Raw genomic sequence first — 20,941 nt, forward strand, 5'->3', positions numbered from 1 at the left:
GGAAAACTATCTCCCAAGATTGTTAAAACAGCAATCAAACCAGTTAACGCAGAATAACCATCGCACGGGAATGGCCTTGAAAGACAAAACGGTTTCCTTTACCTATAAATAACCAACAAGCAATTTTTTTTTAAATACATACCTATTGAGAACCCTTTAAACAGTACTAAAATCTGCCGTGTCTGTTTTTTTTTTTTTACAATTAAAAGGAAACTGCCGGGAGAATTGTTTCAACTCGGATTATTTCCCGTGAACACGAGGTGACCGTGTTTTACTTTCTGAGCTTCAGGTTTATTTTTCTCCTTTAAACTCTCGCAGATGAGATACTTTCTATTTGAAGAACAAAAGACGAGGCGAAAGCAGGACTGGGCGATCGCTCGCAGCTACAACTCGCCAGTGACACCACTACGGATCGCTACGGTGTATTTAGCTTACGTGTAAACACGATTCTGCACAGTCGGCTGTCCTGGATAATTAAGAAGCAAGACGTTTAATTTATCCTTACAGTCGCAGCCTAAGGAGCCGTGTGAAAGAATGTGTGAACCACTGACTTCACGAACTCCACACACAAACAGGCCTCCTCTTGTTTGCTGGGAACCCGATACGGATTTGCATGAGGACTCACAAAAGGCCGCAGCGTTAACACGGCACCCACAAACGCAATGCTGTCATGCCGGCGATTGTGTAGTGACACCATCGGCAGTCCGAAACTCGGCTTACTATCCAGTCCTTCAACACAAAATATTTCGGGCAGTTTATGGTTAACTTCGTTTAGCCAAATTTATTTAGATTCCCCCCCCCCCTCCTCCTCCTCCTCCTCCTCCTCCCTCCAGGAAAATAAAAGCTCAACGCTTTGCTAAAAGCGAACCAGCAGGGGCAATTCTTAACCGACGTCTGAAGTTTAAAGCTGTAACGGGAGCCTAGTTGTCTATTTTGCCTTAACACAGGCAAGACACCCAGGGCCTGCCGTTGCCAATTTCTTTCCCCGTGTTGTGTGTGATTATCTCACCTCTTTGGGTACGAGCTGGTTTTCTTCGCTGGGCACCATTTCCATTTGTCAGACAGTTTAAACAGACAGTTACCCGACCTCGGAAGTCAACAGGAAGGCTTCAACCCGGCGTACGAGATCATTATGTCGTGTGTTGTTTCGGGGCCAAGATTAAAAAGACCAAAACAAATAACCAGAGTGAGCGCAGTTACTTTTCTTTTCTGTTACACCACCTACAGCACAGACAGCAATCAATGGGGAAAAATGGCTGTCCTTCAGTTTCGCGAGATTTCAGAGGGACTCCAAACGTCATTTCCTAAACACGCAGGAGGATTCACGGGAATATCGGTCAACTTAGCACAGTAGGTGCACCCGCAACGTGAAAACCAGCTTAGGAAGGCGTTAGAAAAAGATATTTCAATCGTGCCTAACAGATGTACATTGTCCTTATAGTGACCATGCACAAAGCTGTGAGACTCATTCGTTACCACAACTGTATACCTCACATTTACGGCTTCAATTTAGCTGTTGGTTTTCTAGTTTGATTATCATGTTTTTAATTCTGTTTTCATATTGTTATTCCTTCATTGAATGTTATGTTTTAAAATATATGTATTGCTGCTTTGTATGTTTATGTTTTTTTACATGTGCTTTATACACTTACACTTCACACAGGTGTGAAAGACAAAGCAAAATCCATACCTTGAAATAATATGATTCTAGTTATAGATTTCTGGTATTCCAATCAGCCATATGTTACATCACAAAACACCTTAGTTTTAGATTCCCCTCCTTTCCCAAAGAAAATCAAAATCTCAATGCTTTGCTAAAAGCGAACCTGCAACTCTGAACCATCTTCGGAGGTTTTAGGTTGTAACAGGAGCCTAGTTGTATATTATGCCTTAAAAACTCTAAAATGAATTGCTAGCCAATGTGTGGTAGTGCTCACCATACTAAGGTGTTTTGTGATGTAACAGATGGCTGATTTGTAAAACAGTAAGCATGCCTACTGTATCTCTTGATCATGCTGAAAAGGACCTTTTGCTGTGTTTCTTTTAGTACTGTTGGAAGATGTTAATGTAAGTCAATCATACCCCAAGAAGGAATCATACAAGTAAATCTTTTTTGAAGTTAAAGCTCTTTTTAAATGTACCTTAAGATTTCTGGAATATCCCATCTGGCTGTTCTCACGAGGATTAAAAAAATTATTGACTTTAAACTCCATCACGACTTTCTAATGAATGTGGTGCCTCCAGTGTGGTGTTTACATGACTGGACAGTGGCCAGGGGACTGAGATCACCCCCTAGCTGTGTGGGCAGATGGGAGATCCAGGGAAGCTAGCCCAGGCAGATCAAGGACACTCACGCATTTCCTCTGATTCGGAGAATCTGATGCACAGAGTGCTCTTCTATTCCACTGACTGCTTGCATCATATTTTAGGGGATAAAAGTAGCACTGATCCATCCTCCTGAAACTTCCAACACTCAAAACAAGCATCTGGTACGGGCGGTTTCTTGTTGCAGAGGCACCCAGTAAACTAGAGAAAACATACAGTGTCGCTTGTAAGAAGTTGTTAGCATTTGCGGGGCTAATCAAAAATAACTGGGCACGTCTGTAAGGGCAAGGCTTCTTGCTCTGAGCTCTCCTTCTGTCTCTCTGCTGAGCGTCAACTAGCTGAAGGGTGAGCTGACTGGGTGGATTATGGTAATGGAAGAATAAAGATGTGCTGTCCCAGAGGTCCTGTGCTGGGGACAGATGCAGTGCCTGGGGCCAGAAGGAGTCACAGGACATAGACACAGCTGCCAGATTCACCACCTCACAGGTGCTTGGACCGTGACTAGGAATGGCCTAAGGGGAACTGGACTGTCTGTGGGCAACTGGACCTGGGCATATGTTGCTGTGGACAAGGGAAGAATGATAGCCACTGTTGTTAACTGGCTCCAAACTCCACAGGGCTTTAATCACTTAGTGCATCGTCCTACTGGAACTGGAACTTGAAACAACCCGAACAACAGTAACAGATAACAGGCTTCCAACAGTGTTGCTAAGTCTTTTAATAATAGCCCAGACAGTAACAATAGGTTTCTTTAAGCACATTTGTTGCACTGTACTCTAACAATAACAGTAATCTGAAGTATAACAATAACAGTGGCCGGCAGCCATATCACCCTGCAATTCACAACTGGCAACCCACTGAAGCTCAGCGGGTGTGAGCCTAGTCAGTACCTGGATGGGAGAATGCTGGGAAAAACTGAGGTTGCTGCTGGAAGAGGTGTTAGTAGGGGGCCATTAGGGGGTGTTGACCTTGTTGCCTTTGTGGGTCCTAATGCCCCAGTGTAGTGAAACTATATTGTAAAAAGGCACAGTTCTTTGAATGAGACATAAAACTGAGGTCCTGATTCTCTGCGGTCATTAAAAATCCCAGAGTATTTCTCAAAGAGAGTAGGGGTGTTACCCCCATGTCCTGGACAAATTTCCCCCTGAACTTTAACAATCATGCCCTCCTAATAATTCCCGTCTTTGAACTGGCTTCATCTATCTGTTCTCCTCCCCACTAAGAGCTGGTGTTTGGGGAGTGTTCTGGCGCACTATGGCTGCTGCAGCATCATCCAGGTGGGGCTGCACATTGGTGGTGGTGGAGGGGAGTCCCCATTTCATGTAAAGCGCTTTGAGTAGAGTGTCCAGAAAAGCTGCTATATAAGTGTAAAGAAATATTATTAGTAACAGTAGAAAATTTGTTGCTTGTCCCCCAAATAATATTCTTCATTGTAATCCATCTTTACTACACTAGATGGAGCTCTTAAACTATTAAAATCCTTTATGCCACCTCCCACCTTCCCTCACCAAAAAGTGAGTTGCATCTTTAAATATGGAACAAGTAAAGGTTTATTTTATGCTGAAAAGAGAAGAAAGGAAACACAACGTTTCAACTGTGGAGCCTTCTTTGGGTGTGAGGGCCGAAATGTTGTGAAGGCTCAGCAGTTCCTCTATTTCCTGAGGTGCCTCAAGCGCTGGGGGATGCCAGTACCTGTGTTGGCGAACTTCTACCGCTGCATCATCGAGAGTGTCCTCACCAATGGGATCACCGTGTGGTACGGCCACACCTCTTCTCGAGAGAGAAAGGCACTGCAGAGAATGGTGAATGTGGCCCAGAAGATCATCAGCTGTAGTCTCACCGAGATTAAACAGCTCTATGAGGACCGCTGCCGTGGTAGAATTCTGGCCATCACAGAGGACAGTCACCACCCCGGGCATGAGCTCTTCACCCCACTGCCCTCAGGCACGAGATATAAGAGCATATGGACACTTACCACTAGATTCTTCAATAGCATCTACCCACAAGCAGTGCTATTGGCGAATACATTTGGCCATGTCCATTGGACCACACCTACACCATCTACCTCATTATAATTTCTTATTTATTCACATCTGCAGTCATTGTTTACATGTCTGCGTTGTTTACATTAAAACTGTTTACTAGTTTACTTGTACATTGTCTACTGTTTGTTTGTATATTGTCTTGATGCACTGTCTGCACTTTGTGTTTTTACACTTTTTAACAATCAAGAGACTTTCTGTAAGTGAGAATTCTATTGTACCAGTACATGTACTGCTTACATATGGCAATAAAGTTCAAGTTTCCTTTCTTCCCTTTTCAGCATAGAATAAACCTTAACTTGTTCCTTTGTAGTCTACACATACTGACACAGCTACATACTTGAATATCTTTAAATATGGTTCATTTACATGTATGTGCCTGTAACATGGATATTTACCTAGACTGATTACTTTTTACTTAATTCTGCACTTTCCCTCACGGGAACAATTAAGTATCTATCTTTATCAATGTTTTATCAAATGTCCACAAACCTAACTAATATATGCCATAAAGATGTGATGGACTAAGATATTTTTTTGCTGATGATTTTTGGAGTTTCATTATTAGTAATAACAACAATAATAAGAAAAATTATGAAGATATTCTGACCTGAGCAATGTATAAATTACAGTGATTTTCCTAAGTCTGATATTGATTATCATAATCAATATTTTCCAACATTTATTTTTTTTGGGTAGGGTAATTAGATTGTTTTGTACAAAAGTCTTGAAGTACAACTGAAGGTCATATTTTGGATGGAAGTTAAGTCATATAAGTCACCATTTAAAACTGAATACACAATAATATTTTAAAGCAAATAACAACTTTTGATATTTACACAAAAAAGTTGCAATTGGTTTTCATGTACCACATAAACATAAAAAATAAAGCATCAGCATGTAATGAGAAAATAAGGTTTACCAAGGGAATGACATTTTCTCTGCATGCTTGAATCCAGAAAAGCCTTGTCTAACCTCAATCCTACAGTATATATACAGTATTTCCTATATATTTTCAGTGTATTCTATTAGAATGCATAGAAATGTGTATTACAGTACCTATAATACTTTTTAGACTACATATTTTTAGAATATAAATGAACGAACATGTCCAAATATATTATTCATAATAATTAATAATTCCTTACACTTATAACTCCACTCAAAGTGCTGTATTGTGACAAAACATTTTCAAAGATAATATCTGGTTATCATTAACCTGGTGAACAGGATAGTTTGTTAACAGGTGTCATTCACAGGATGAACTGGGGGAAAACATCATTAACTTTCTATTCAGGAGAAAGTTAGACATGCAGGTGTATAATACAGTATGTCTAACTTACTAAAAGTGTCCACAAAATAAAATAGCTCGAACACTTGTAAAGTGTGACTCAAATTCAAAATAACAGTCCTGTAGCTATGACTGTGCTTAAGACTCGAAAAAGGATGAAAAGATTACACATCTCTTATGCTTCATGTTTTTTCTGCATTTTGGAAGTCTATTGTTATTTGTTCTTTTGTTTTCTGAAAAGGTGTGGCAGCATTTACTGGAAGGCCATTTAGTTTCACTGCATGGGATTATCGGAAAGAAACGTATCCAAAACAGACATTGCTTAATTCCTGAAAGGACTGTATGAAGAACTTTATAAATAACTTAAATATACTATGCTCATGTCCTTATAATTTCCATTGAAAAGATAATTGTGTTTGTATTTCCTAAGCAAAGGGTAAGTCATGGGTAACTTGGAAACCTGAGGCTGAGCAAGGAGAAAAGACGAGAAACACAATGCTGAAAGTTCACAATCTTGTGTGACAATTCCTGCCATGTTTGTGAAAATTATAACAAAAACGTGTCCTGAACAGTGTTTTCAAGGTTGATTGCCAGGATAGTTAAAAAGCTGTGGTCATATAATATAAAACTAAGTCAGCAATAAACTGATGCATAATGAACACTCACGAATCTACATTTACATCAATACAGTAGCTGATTGGGCTCATGCGCATTGCTATTTACATTTTAAATAGTGAGCAGACAGGTTTGCTGATTGAGTACCATTGTTCCTTGGCAGAGGAGAATGCTCAAGTCATGTGATTTCATAGAAAATGCCAAGCACTCAGTGTTTGCTGTTGGAGATTAATTGAAATAATCAAAATGAGTTGATGCATTTAGTAAATAGTAATTCAATAAGACATCATTTTAAATCACACAAGAGTAGGATAAGACACCACCATGGTTCCTGAGATTATGAAAACTGCTGGTCAGCATGATTAAAGAGAGTGTGACTTGCTCCCTGAGATAACATCATCTGAGCAATGAGTGGATACAATTCAACAAACAGGAGATTAGTTCAGAGAAACCAGGAAACTGAGTTTGTGATGGGCAGACCATGTCCTGAAAGGCAGATCATCACTACACATACTCCCCTGATCCCTGTTTTTGGACTACAGTGGCAGTAGAATGGGAAAAACATCTGCAGATAGGAGCAAAAAGGGGCACAGGCTGATTAGGTTTAGATGTTTATCTTCATAATGCTTTGGTTTTGTATCCTAAACTTATGATGATTCTTTCATCATTAATGTTTTCTGTGTTTAAAATGTTTGATTGTGTTGTGTTTGTTGTTTGCGTGACAAATGAATTGCTCAAAGGAGCAATGGTGTCTCCAGAAAGTGACAAAAAGTACTTCACATTGTTTGGCTCCTAACCTTTTTCATGCCACGACTTGCCTAATGTTCAGTTTTACGTCTTAATCTGGCCTGGGGCATAACTACAATAAACTACTATTAAGCTTGACAGGTAGTGAAATCTCTTCAGGGGAATTTCATTTGTAGTTAAGAGGCTGTTGTAAATCACACTGAACATAAATGATAAATTCTCCTTACCTACTTCAAAGAAGTTGCCCAGTGATTTTCCCATCCCAGAACGCCATCCTGGCAAAAGGTTTGGAACATTGATGATTCTTTCCTCTTTTCAACGGACCGTGTTCATCCAGCTGCAACTCAGGGAATTCTATAGAACACAACCTGAAGTCACAGGAGGGGATGTCTTTTGTCCTTCTCATTATCCACTCTCCCTCACATGCAGCTGTCAATATGCTCACCTAGTATCCTCACATACTGTACCAGTAACCAAGAAAGAGGCTTCTTAGCAAGTCAATTCTGCATGTTTCGCAGTTCTCATTGCTTCAAAGGGCCCTGTCCGCACTCCTGCAGAGTGTCGGGAAGGCAAGGGAAACAGAACCTGCTCGTGAACAGGACACTCACATATATACTGTACTTAGAAACTTAGAAAATTCACTCACATTCTCTAGTCCCACAAGGCATTTTTTAATATAAAACTAACCACCAAAAAAAGGAAAGGCATAGTCTCAGAACATGAGGTTACAAAATACTATTATTTATATAATAAAGTATGGGTGGCACAGTGGTTAGCTTTGCTGCTTCTCAGTGCTGGGGTCTTGGATTCAGCTCCTGGGGTGCTGTCTGCATGGAGTTTGTATTTCTCTCTTTGTGTGTGTGGGTTTCCTCTGAGTACATCAATTAGCTTCTGGGAAAATTGACCCTGGTGTGAGTTTGTGCATAATTGTCGCTGCAATGTCCCATCCAGGGAGTATCCTGCCTTGTGCCCATTGCTTTCCAGGATAGGCTCTAGCTCCCCCATGACCCATGACCATGACCATTGGATAATGCAGTTAGAAAACGGATGTACAAATATATTATGTATAACAATAACAAAAATCAAAAGCATTCCTTATGAAACAGTGTAACTACCATATCTTAAGAAATGTTCAAATCAATCATTAACAGTCATTAAAGAAAGCGTTTTTTAGTGGAAACATTCTAAACTGACGGTACTTAGAACTCTAACTTCTAAAAAATCATCAATCATGTGTTGTCCTCTAGAATCCTTTGCAGTTTATCACCCCATTGCTAATATCTTGATATGTACCTCTACTGATCATAGTTTTACTATTAACAAATTGCATTGTTATTGCTTCAATTTTCTATGTAGAAACCACTATTGCATCCATGAAAATAAATGTCTAATGGAAAAGTGTCCTAAACTCTTTAATGCCTTGGATATTTTTTGTAATCACTTTAGTTTGAGCGATTCACTTCCATACAAATTGCAGCCATAAAACACAACAGCATAAGAAAAGATACAAATGAAAAGTGACCATCTAGCCCATATAAACATACTGTAGTCAGTTGCTAGTAGCTAACTGAGCCAAGGGTCTCACCCGTCTCTTTTTCAAAGCATACCAGCTTTAACAACATGGCTGGATAGCTTGTTCCAGACTCCCAAAACAAAGAGTACCCTGTTATCTTTCGTTAACTTTGTTACATTTTGGAATACGGGAAATACCACATGAAACATAAAAACCCGTTCCCTAAACACACAGTACAATGGAAGGAAAAAAGGACAATTGTATTTTTATGTTACACACTTGAGCTACTAAACTAAGCAAAAACACTCGCAGTTTTTTCGTTATCTTCATGTTCTATATTTATTATGTTCTGTATCCACACAAACGGACTGAGATGCAAAGCTGAAGAGGGTAAGGCAAATCGTGCAGCAAAAATGTGTAACGCTCAGTTCTTTCCGGACCTTATGTGGACGACACAATCCAGAATCGTAAGGAAACACTAGGAAAAGGATCATGCAGGAACACGGGGATGAAAACAGGGGGGCGTGTCCGAAGTGCGGTGGTGCACGGGGGAGGTGTGGCCGAGGCAAACAATCCAAAAGTAATCCAGAGGGTAATCCAAAAACACAAGAATAAATCCATAGCCAGGTGATCCACCCAACAAGGAATTAAAGACCGGGACCGGGCGCTTCCAGGTCCAGGACTCGCACGATACAGAAATCAGATGCAGAGCCCAGATGAACGTCAGCGCCTGGTTTTTAAGGTGGACTGGGAACAGGGGTCAGGTGCCCATAATCAAGTCTGAAGTGAAAGGGCCGGATCACCCTTAAGGAGGAGGGACTATAATCGTGACAAAATGTTCTAGTAATTAATAAAGGAACATGTTGTTAAAATGTGGCCGTGTTATTTAAGGTATGGTTTAGTTATGGAAAATTATTTCGCCACACTTGCCTACTTGAGAATGCAAATGATGCAAAACATTTCGAACAGGTTCTAAACACCCCTTTGTATGCAAAGCCCAAACAATTTTAAGTTTCATTATGATAGGACAAACATTTTCTTTTAGTCATGTCAGCAGTTGAACTTTCATTTGTCCTAATGTAGAATTCTAATTCAGTGTGATTTATAGGAGAGATTTATACAGTAAGTAAGTTTTATATCATAATAATAATAATAATTCAGAACTTGAAATACTAAGCACCAATTTTCTACACTGTAAATCGCTTTAAAAAATGCTATAATATTGTATAGAATGTGTAAAGATATGTAATAAAATATGTAAAATAAAAAAATAGTTATTAGAAAAAAATTGCAGTAATTGGACTTAATTTAGAATAGAGATTGTAGCATTCTGTTTACAGCACCAAATGTTAGCCAAATCATTATCATTTATGTTCAATATGTTGGTATAGTCATATTTGTATACTTCAGAACATAACCAAACATTATAATATACATAAAACACCCTTATATCTACAATTATGCAATTAGATTTGCAGAAATATGATCAGAAAGGTGATCAATTTTGTATTCATGAGACAGTAAAACATATAATAGGCAAAAATATAATCACTATATTAGAAAATCAAAACAAGTTAACAATGGGAGAAGTGCAGAAAAGTTTAGATTTGTGCTCCAGGGGCACTGTACATTGGTTGACCCTGCGCTCTGACCTCAAGCTTCTTTCTGTTTGTGTGTCTGTGTCTCATGGAGAGCAAGCTGGGGTATGCGAAAAAGACAAATTCCTAATGCAAGAAATTGTATATGTCTAATAAAGTGATTTTATCTTAATATTACACATGAAGTGTTTGCCTGTGCAATAAAAACATCTAGCAAGGAGAACAAATGGAAGAAGAAGATTTTATTTAACATTTTAATTCCATTAATCACAAAGAAAGTATAGTAACTCCAGAAACACAGTACATACCTGTATAAAGGAGTGAGAAATAAAAAATTTATTAAGCTTATAGCACTTTTACTTATTTGTTTTAGCTCTCAGTAATAAATCTGAAGAAAAATCATTGGCATATGTGCTACAGAAACTTCACAATCAGTATGTAATACAATAAAACAAACTGCCATCTGTGCCACGTGTGGGATCAAAACATGCAATAAAAATATTTTTAAAAATCACTTTATACTGCAGTGGAACTATTAAGACTCACATGCAAACTGCAAAACAATATATGCTTAGAATGATTAAAAATACAACTCTTCAGGGGCTCTCCATTATACTAGATAAAGCATATAGGCTATAAATAAAATATTACCATTCTCAAAAGAATCTAATAAGACCAAAAAGAGCAACATCTTAGAACACATTCTCATGGGAATTGTATGTTATATAGGGACCTTAATTTAAGACATTCATTGTATTTAGAGATTAACTTTTATTGTTTAGAAATACCAGTAAACTACTTCCTGGTGTGGGAAATACTGTCACGCTAAGAAGCAAATTGAGAACACTAATGATAGTCTTCAAAAACAACCCATTTATCAAAATCTATTCAGAGCATTCTATAGGATATTTAAACCAATGAGGAAATAGAAATGCATATATGTACAGTACAGCAATTATGTTAATATGAAACCACAAAGTTTAATTTTGCCTATTTTAAGATTGACAGTAAATTGCCTTTGATCAATTATTGTATGATTATACTAAAGTATATTTTCAATATTACAAAGCTGCATGTAGCTTTTACTACATTTCAATTTTCTCTCAGACTGCTGTTCAGAACTTTAAAAGAACATTAGAAGTCGGATGTGGGCAGGACTTCATATCTGACCCTTGACACCCTGGCTTTGTAGACAACTGTTCCACACACAAGGACAATGGCAATCAGGAGAGTCCCCGTGATGAACACAACATTCAGGTTCAGGTTCAGGTTCAAACTGGAGGCTGCAAAAAGGGGGATAAAAGGTGCTTTAAATTTGAATCTGTATGTCAGAAATATGCAGTCCTGGTCTTGTTGCAACTTTATTCCAGTCCAGTCCTAATAGCTGGATTATTAGCAGATCAGCTTATTACTGGTCTCAAGACCTTGTCCCATGCTAGTACTTTAAAGAAACACAGAAATCCTGTAGATAAACTGGCTCTCCAGACACAAAATTAGACACACCTATGCATTATAGATACTGTAAGCATTTGTCAATGCTGAATGGGAAACAGCCTTTACAGCAAAAGCTGCAACACCTCCAGATCTTTATTATCAGTATATTTCAAACAGAAAAATTCCCTCACAAGATTTTGTTTGTACAGTAGTTTATGAATACTGTGAGGTTGAATCTAACCATACTTTCAACCCATGTTTTGCACTCTTTTTTTCACAAAATAATGAAGTTCAGATGTCTTTTCAGTCTCACTGAGCGACTTTTTAACTGATTCTTTTAGTTCTTGTCCAAAGTTACCTGCACTGCCGGCACTCCTGGCTAGGCGCACAGGCCCCTGGGAAATGTAGTGTCTCGCAGTCTGTGAAGGCACTGCTCTCCTGTGAAGGTGATGCCCATGAGAATTGAAAGTGCCATTGGTACAGCCCTGGGCACACCTGGTGTAGGGGTTGCCAGCCTGGCACAAGATGACCGTGCAGCTGATGTAAACCTTAAATCACACAAGGGCAGAGTCGGTACTGAACAACAGTGAAATATCAAAAAGAATACCTGAAAAACTCAGTTGAAAAAAGTTACAAAAGGTGCATTTACATCATGTGCTATTTTCTTTACGAGGTATTTTCAACTTATGAAAATTTATTGTATTTTACTTAACCTTTCTTTCATTGTATAATTAAGTATGAAAATCACTTAAACATGTACATTAACAACATACAGTGGGAAGACATTTTTAGATATGGTAACATCTGTTTTCATTCAAAAGATTTTTGGAAGCTTAATAGTCATTATTTTTCTTGTCTTCCATTAGCTTTTTAAATTACATTGGCATCAAGGTAAGATCTTTTCATCTCAATCTATATATTTCACTACTTTATTCTGAAAATAGTTATCAACCAATGATCTACAACACTGTAGGTTCAATTCAATATACTGTTGTGCAATCAATTTGATTGTCTTTCTTACCTCTTCATATTGGCCAATGAAGGCAAAAGCTTCCATTCCAAACCTGTACTCTGTCTGGTTACTCTGGAAGACCTGAACTGTGTTATCTTGAACACACCTAAAAATACAAAGCAAATATGTTTTAATATTAGATTATTTAAATATTATTATATTAATATTATTATTTACAAATATTTTTTATACCACACAATCTACAAATAAATAAAAAGGAGAAACAAGATGTGATTTGCTTAACCAGCCTGAACATATAATAAAACAAAATGGCAGCAGAATTTTTTGGGATGAAATTTACAAATTGTTCCATTACAGAATCTGCTCACACAGGTGTTGGTTCAACGATTGGACACTTCCCCAGCTATGCATAGCAGCTTATTCTGGGGGATTCCCAAGCCGTCTGGAAGATGCAATCCCTCTGGTGTATCCTGAGGCTACCCCAACCTCGGGATTTCCATCATGCTCACAGTGGATCCAAAGGGAACCTCGTATGCACCTTGGCTTCTTCTTCTCAATGCTGAGGACCAGAAGCTCACTTATGACACTCCTGGATCATGGACCTCTATCCCATCCATAAGGGTGGGCCCAGCAAACATGTCTAGCACCCTCAGCTACTTCTTCTTCCAGTGAACTCGTTCTTTTGGGCATTACCCATAGTGAATGACCATAGGTGAGGAATGTGCTGAATGATTATCCAGTAACTCGAGAGTTTTGACATAGAGCTCAGCTCTTGCTTCACAACAAGGGACTGGCAACACAGCCGATGCAGAGCTATTCTGCTGATGATATCGTGCTCCACTCTACCAGCCCTTTCAACTTCCTGAGGCAATTAAACTCCTCCTCCAAGAGCAGCTGCTTACCCCTTATCTGAAGAGAGCAACTATTCTGTTTGGGAAGAACCATGACCTCCAATTTAAAGAAGGCTCAACATAAAAAGGTGAATCTAGAAGCCCGTGATTAAAGACTCGGCTACAGCGAAGAAACAGAAAGGCATGGGGCTCCCAGGAACATCCCTGAGACTCACTCCTCTACACTTCTGCAATGTTTCACACAGGAAAGATTGCAGACGTCTTTCCTAACAGTTCCTCTCAACCTCCAATTTTATTTGCTTACCCATTTCTGATGATGTCATAGAATACGGGGTCATTGGGGTCATCATGAGGAGTTGCTCTGCAAGACTCCACAAACAGCTGGGTGTTGGGAAGAGATGATGTCGCCACAATGTCCATATAAATCATCTGCTGCAGTTCGACTGTCACTGGGTAAGACCTGGAGTCGATCATTCTGTTGTACAGATTGGAGCTGAAGAACTCAAACTGATAGGTAAACCTGCCGAAGCCAGACTCCGTGAACACGTAGGGAATCTTGTGCGCTTTGAACCCGAAAGACACGTTGCCCGTCTTGGGGTAGGAGCAAGAGAATCCAATCTCTACCAGATGCTTCCTGGTTATGATGTCGTTTAGGTTATCAAATGATGTAATCTCATTTTTGAAAACAAGATATTCGGAATCTTCCTGCAAATATAATGAATAAAAAAATAATTCGGCTCAAACGTTTCTGAAACCTTAAGCAATAAGGTGCTTGAAATAAAGGTGCTGCAATAAAAGTTGGAAACATTTTAGATGATGTGAAATAATTTATATTCTGTTTCAAAATTATACTTTTTTTAGGCCAACTGAGAGACACTGTATTTGGGAAAAAAAATCAGAAACAGTAATTACCTCAAGCTGTGTTCCACAGGAGTGTAGTGACATTATTGCAACTACATGAGTGTCGTTGGATGTCAGTGTACATGAGGGGTCATTGAGACGTAAATGGCTTTCATGAATTCCTCTGACTGAAGACTTGAGCACAGCAATTTTCATGGTGTTCTCAGTGCATTCAATTTCAGCTTCACCTGTTCAATGCAAATTTTATTTGTAAACACCACCCTGCAGTATCAAATGATGTAATTTCACTTTGGAAAACAAGATATTCATTATCTTCCATCAAACACATTGAATAAAAAAATAATTGCAAATACCTTAAACTTTGTGTTGCTTGAACTATTTTTTGTTAGTTTGATATTTACAATACGATGTATTTTAAAATTAATATATACAACCATTTTTTCTGACATAAAAGAAAAGAAATTTAAAAGTACCACTTGAAAGTATGCCCTCACTTCGGCTATGGTACTATATGTATTGCCACAAATCCTTTTACTTTCTCCAATAACAGTACTCACCAGCACTTATATGATTTCTTCCAACAAAGACAACAACACATCTCAGTTCAGACTGGTATCTAAAGAGATCAGTTCATGAAATTAATTTAAAATTAGCATTTAAAATTAACATTAACCTTAGCACTTTTTAAATTACCTTCAATAACCGATTATGTTGAATAATAATACAATATAATAATAACAGCGATAATAATAATAACATGGCAAACGTATGTACTGTACGTAGTGATAGTTAATCTCTTACTCACCCATCTGTGGTCTCTGCAGTGAAACAAATGGGCACATGATCATTTAAGTCATTTTCAGTTGGAGTCCATCTTATGAATGCTTGTCCGATTCTGGATCTTTGGTCATATTGGAATGACTTTGTTATATTCAGAGGCCCACTGATCTTGATGTCATAAATCCTTTGGAAGATTAAATAAATATGTAAATAAAGAGCTTTGATATTATTTATTTTTTTATTTTAAGCGTCCTACCAGACATTCATAAATGTTCAAAAGTTGCTATTACAGTCCCCTTTTAAATTCCACATTGTTTGCAAGGTGTTCTGAACAGCCACAGAAACCATGATTTGGAATAATTGATTTTATGGGGTGACAAAAGAATCATGAACGAGTCTCTCAGTTCGCTTAGTTAAAAGATTGATATCCTGTGGTGTTGATGAACACAAATATCTACAATTGACAATTGCAATCTAGAACTGCCAATTGTTTCTTACATAGTGGTTCAAACCACTGGCTTCTCTACCAACAGTGGGAATGAGGATGAGCAAATAGGTTCCACTGAGCCTCAATCCTTTTCCCTTTTGACATACCCCAAGCTCTGTAAAGGTTAAAGGGCATTTAGTACTTAACAGAGCAGAGGTGCTGGGGCGTGAGACAACTCAAGGGTATTGTTTCGCAAATTTGAACTGCCTTCCTGTTTTATAAACAAAATAGACATGATGTCTTACGTTGTGTAGCTTGCTTGTGCTCTAATGCTGATTTCAAACTCATGATCCACAGAGGCATTCAGAAAGGCACCGTTGACTGGGGTGGGAGACAGGAGCTCGGGTCTGTAATCTCCAAATGTGCAGGAAGGCACATCGTTATCAACTGAAAACAACGGAAAACAAGAAATCTAAAATTAACCTCAACTTCAAAGTTAGATCTAAATGAAAATACATTGAGCTCAAAAAACAATTGCATTATTTTTCAAAACAAAAGAGTTGTGTATTGACCCCTTACGCTGAAAATAAGTAAACCGTGATTACAGAACAAAGAACATGTCTGTACGTCTGACAACAACAAATTCTTTTCAGAGGTTTTTGTTGTGTTTCAATGAACACAATGGCTGATGACTACAGGTCCCCCCTGCCATTGTCATTGGCCAAATATGAAGTCTTTGTTTCTCCTTGCATTCAGACTGAAGTAAAAAAAAAGAGAATGAACCCACTACTCTACATGAAATATTTCCATAGAAAATAATGGACTATTTGTCTTAATTCTAATTTATTTGTTCTAATTTAAGGAAAGGGTTTGGAAATACATACCTTGAACAACAAATTGCAAAGGAATCTTACTCAGGGGCGGACTGAGAAGGGAACGGGAGTATGGTGTGGTTGTAGTAGTTGGGGATGTTGTGGTTGTTGTAGGCCACCACCACCAGTTTGAGGCTGCTGTGGTAGTAGGTTCAGTGGTAGTAGTAGGTGCAGGTGTTGCCACTGGAAACCACCACCCCCAGTTTGAGGCTGCTGTGGTAGTAGGTTCAGTGGTAGTAGTAGGTGCAGGTGTTGCCACTGGAAACCACCACCCCCAGTTTGAGGCTGCTGTGGTAGTAGGTTCAGTGGTAGTAGTAGGTGCTTGTGCTGTTGTTGGAAACCACCACCACCAGTTTGAGGCTGCTGTGGTAGGCAGAGAGGGTGACATAGAACCTCCCCCGAACGCAGTGATAGAACGGCGGTTTCGTTGTGGGACCAAGGGTGATCTGCCGGACGATGTGCCATCTGTGTATGTTAAACTAACATACTGCCTTGGAAAATCCTCCAGCACGATTTCAAACAGATGATTCGTCTTTAACGAGTATTGGTACGATAAGGTACATGTATTCTGGAAAAAGCAGAAAATGTGGTTACATACACATATACAGCAAGTTCAAAACACTGGAAAAATTAACCTGTTTTTGACCCATAGATTTACATGATAAAAAATATGCATATATGGTAAATATATACTAATTCAGTATATTGATAAATATTACAAACAACTGGGACTTTTGCATGAAAGTTGAGTTTCTAAGTAAATAACTTTAATATGAAAAAAATATTATTGCAATATAATTTATTATATTAGCAATTGCAAAAGCATTTGTTGTTAGTGGATACTATCAGATAATTTCTAAATTAGAATAAGAAAATTAAACATACAAATAAGCTTAAGTTCTTCACAAATACAGTATAGAAACAGGGATGTTGAGCAATATTTTCATTAAAATGAAGGTAAATGATTTTTGAGTTTCACCCATTGTCTGTTTTGTGACCGAAGTCATGAAGTCGTGCTCTTTGGGGGAGTATGTTAAGTGGTATGTAGAGCTTTTTGTTTATTCCCTAAGTATATGTTGTTTCTAGAACCCATTGATACAAACTGTATTTTCATTACAGTTTATGATTTTCTGCCTTTGCTGTATATGACTGTCATGATTCATTACTCTATGGTTCTTTTAACCTTACTTCATCAAGGTTGAAATCTGGATGTGTGTTGCAGGAATAGCATTCCGAGTTTGACCTCAATCCATATCTGCATCTGACATGATCTCCATCTGGGTCATGTGCCAGTAATCTGTATGTTATTGGACAGTTTCGAGGGACTCTGATAAACACAAAATAAGACACCAGGTAATTTTAAAGCAAGTTAAACAACATTTTCATAAGCGACAATGCATTAGTACAAGGCATGATTTATCTCTAATCTCAAAATGCTTCTCAAGACACGGGATTACAATATTTAAACAATCTATATTGTCATACCGGATTACTGGTGGAAGGGTAGTTACTGGAGACCTGTTTGGTTGCCTGGTGTCCGATCTTGTTCCTAAATCAATATATGTCAAAAGTTGCCAAGAGGGAGTATCGTATGAATCATAGATCCAGCAACAGCTTGACTCACTGTAATATTGGTACAAAAAAATGCAAAAAAGAAATATTTCAATGTGTAACTGAAAAAATGCATTCAGCCTATTACACTACTCTGTCACATGTAAAACTGAGAAAACTACCTTACCTCAGTTCAAAAGGTTTGTCACTGGCAATGCTTCTGGTCATGACTCCCTCTGCCTGACACCAGCCAGCTCCTAATGGATCATCATCTATTTTCCCATATTGAAAATGGGTGTTTTGTCCACAGTTCCCACTACGGCATGGCCAGTAAAATTCCTGATGGCAGCCAGTTCTAAAGGATTCCTTGTACCGAATGTCTACCTGTAATTCAATTTTGCTAATTTGTTAATAATTATAAAGTTATAATTACCGCATCAAGATATTCATTATGGTTTAATAAAATTCAAAAACAAGACAGGATCAGCACTTTTTTGTTTCTGTCTTGTATTAACACTTCCCAGTAGTGAAAGCCTATTATAATAATAAGGATTTTTTCCCTTTACTTATTTCAGAAATGATTTGCTATATATCCATATAAACAAACAATTCCTTTTGCATTTTTAAAATAGCTTTATTCAGACCAGTAATGCAGGTACTTGCAAAAACAATTTTACACCTTTAGATCATTATTGACTCAGTGTTTTCTTTAGTTCACATGAATCAGACATTGTTGTGGTCAGCACTTTTACAGTGTATTTTAATAAGGATACAAGTAATTTATCTTTTTGGTTTTTCTTCCTGCCAAAATGGAATGGAAAGGACACATTGTGCAAGTCAGTTGAGCATTAAGTAAAGATTAAAGTACAGATTAAACAGGATGAAGAAATACAATTAAAATATTAGATATTTTCACTATAAAAGTATTTTCAATAACCGCTATACAGTCCAATATTGAAAACACAACTCTTACCCTGAAAGTCCCGTCTGGGTTTCTTCCTTTGGGACTGAAGGTCATGATCCCACCTTGCAAATGGGAGGCAAAGGCACTGGAGCCCAGGCTCAGGCAGACCACCAGTGCAAAGGCAGACATTGTAACACTGTAGTTATTTCACCGCAGTGAACATAAATGCAAAGACAGGGACAGTGTCTTATATAGACGATGGAAACAAATACCAGTGAAGTCACCTGTCACTAACACAATAGGAGTTAAAAAGGAAAAATGAGGAAGTTAATCAAACATGATATACAGCAAAAAATTGATGAGTTTTTGTTTCATTTATGTCAAAGTTGTTATGTAGCAGGAGTGAAAAAAGATGTCAGAAAGATGCTACATAAAAAAAAAACGTTTGTTGGGTTTATGTTATTATTGTTGGCTAGTCAACTATTGCTATGTTCCACAGTGTGTAATGATGAGGTAGGCTAGAGTTCAGGGCTAGGACTGGAATACACAAACACACCCAGTGTATCTGAGCATATGCTACTGTTAATGACAGCAACCCAAGTACTAATGACCCATAAGTCTACAACACCAATTTTGAAGAAAGGCCCTGGCCTGATCTGAACTTTAAACTGTAGTGAACTAAACTTTATTTCATATTATTTATTAAAATGGCATTGAATGTGTTTCATCATAAAATGAAAAGCTAATTTGACACACATATAGTAAGCACTGATACCATTCGTTTGAAGTAAACCCACTATTTTTTTTAGTTTAATTGGCTTCCAAGTGTTATCCTGACAGGCTCGGGCACCTGGGTTTTATAACACCAAGAACAGGAACAACAAAGGCTGCACTAATAAAGCATAAATTTGTGTTTTATTTATTTTTTACGCAAACATGGAAACCTAAAAAGATAGTTCAGGTGGGTAGCTGTGTCAGCATGTGTAGTCTGCAAAGGAACAAGTAATATTTTTATTCCATTCTGAAAAGAGGAGAGAGAAAAAAACACAACGTTTTGACTGTGGAGCTGTCAAGCTTATACAAATAAAGTCATGCTGAATGCCGCACCTGTGCAGACCAAGACAGCTTTCTGACCAACATTCTGTTTTCAAAATGCTGTACATTGTTAAACAAGGGTTTAGGTATTTAGCATGTTAAGTCCAAATATGACAGGTATTGTCCTAGAGAAAAAGCTTTCCCAACATTATAAAATTATATTACTGTGTGAATCAATATGGTGTTCTGATCACCATTACTCTTTTATGTCATTGAATTATAAACATCTAAACTGATCTCAGTTGAACACTCTGTAGTGAATCAACATCAAAACTGGCAGGTATCATGCCTGGCACTTGCGAATTAATATTATAACATTACTGCCGAGTCTGCCAAGACAGTGGCTTGAATCAAGTGTTATAAAAAAACCTTTTAAGATCTTCTTTCCCAGAAGCAGTAAACCAACTGATTCAAAACATGACAAACATGAGAAAAACTCACACCAGGTTCAGAATGGCAAAGGCAGGTGTTGTTATAATACTTGATTTCAATATGGAGGAACAGATGCCACCTTTCAAAAATTTCTTTTTGGGAGCCATTGCGCTGATAGAATTGGGATGTGGCCATTATATTTTTTAGTTTCTTTTAATCATTTATATCTTTCCAGACATTGTGGAACACTGAGTCATCCTAACAAGGAGTGGAAGTGATTCCAGGTGCAAGCAAGACCTCCAAGCTGTGACTCCACTGCCTTTCAAGAAATATGAGAAGGAATGCTTCCAAGGCCTCCAAGACCTGAGGTGAAAGAGAAAGCGAAAGTAAAGAAGGCAAATTTCTGTAATGCGAGGACCATTTCTGCAATAACAAATAAAAGGTACTACATAATTGTAATGTAAATTGAAATTAAATTTAATGGTGAGAAACAAAAAAATGAAAACACATGTGCTTACACTTGTCAGGTGAGATCAGTTTTAAAATCCTATCTCAGCACCTTTATTTTGTGGTTTTTCTTTTGTCTGTCGATAACATACTGTACCTTGATCATTCTTCTGACTGATTTCCTCATTGTATTCTTCAAACCACACCTGTTTAGCACCTGTTTAGCATTTCCTTTAATTAGGT

General features: G+C 38.0%; 2 protein-coding genes across 3 annotated transcripts in view; both read right to left on the minus strand.

Moving 5' to 3' along the window:
- usp47 (ubiquitin specific peptidase 47) overlaps positions 1 to 1,253 on the minus strand; it is a 28,020-nt gene extending 26,767 nt beyond the window's left edge. Inside the window, exon 1 of one of the 2 annotated variants that reach the window (XM_088934554.1) lies at positions 1,010 to 1,253. In XM_088934554.1, the coding sequence (XP_088790680.1) occupies positions 1,010 to 1,054 (45 nt within the window). In that variant the 5' untranslated portion in view covers positions 1,055 to 1,253. The remainder of the gene's footprint in view (positions 1 to 1,009) is intronic. The other variant, XM_088934552.1, reaches the window with a different exon arrangement.
- Positions 1,254 to 10,358: 9,105 nt separating this feature from the next.
- On the minus strand, positions 10,359 to 19,014 carry LOC148819515 (uncharacterized). Its single transcript, XM_088935179.1, has 13 exons — positions 18,854 to 19,014; positions 18,068 to 18,264; positions 17,815 to 17,952; positions 17,518 to 17,656; positions 16,342 to 16,897; positions 15,763 to 15,904; positions 15,056 to 15,214; positions 14,808 to 14,866; positions 14,302 to 14,477; positions 13,694 to 14,094; positions 12,587 to 12,683; positions 11,924 to 12,113; positions 10,359 to 11,414 (listed from the first exon to the last, which is right to left on the minus strand). Exons 1-13 carry the CDS (start codon positions 18,971 to 18,973, stop codon positions 11,266 to 11,268), a joined length of 2,523 nt encoding a protein of 840 aa, XP_088791305.1. The 5' UTR covers positions 18,974 to 19,014; the 3' UTR covers positions 10,359 to 11,265.
- Between the last annotated feature and the right edge of the window lie 1,927 nt (positions 19,015 to 20,941).

Source organism: Atractosteus spatula, chromosome 16, assembly GCF_055471065.1.
Source record: "Atractosteus spatula isolate fAtrSpa1 chromosome 16, fAtrSpa1.hap1, whole genome shotgun sequence".
NCBI lineage: Eukaryota > Metazoa > Chordata > Actinopteri > Semionotiformes > Lepisosteidae > Atractosteus > Atractosteus spatula.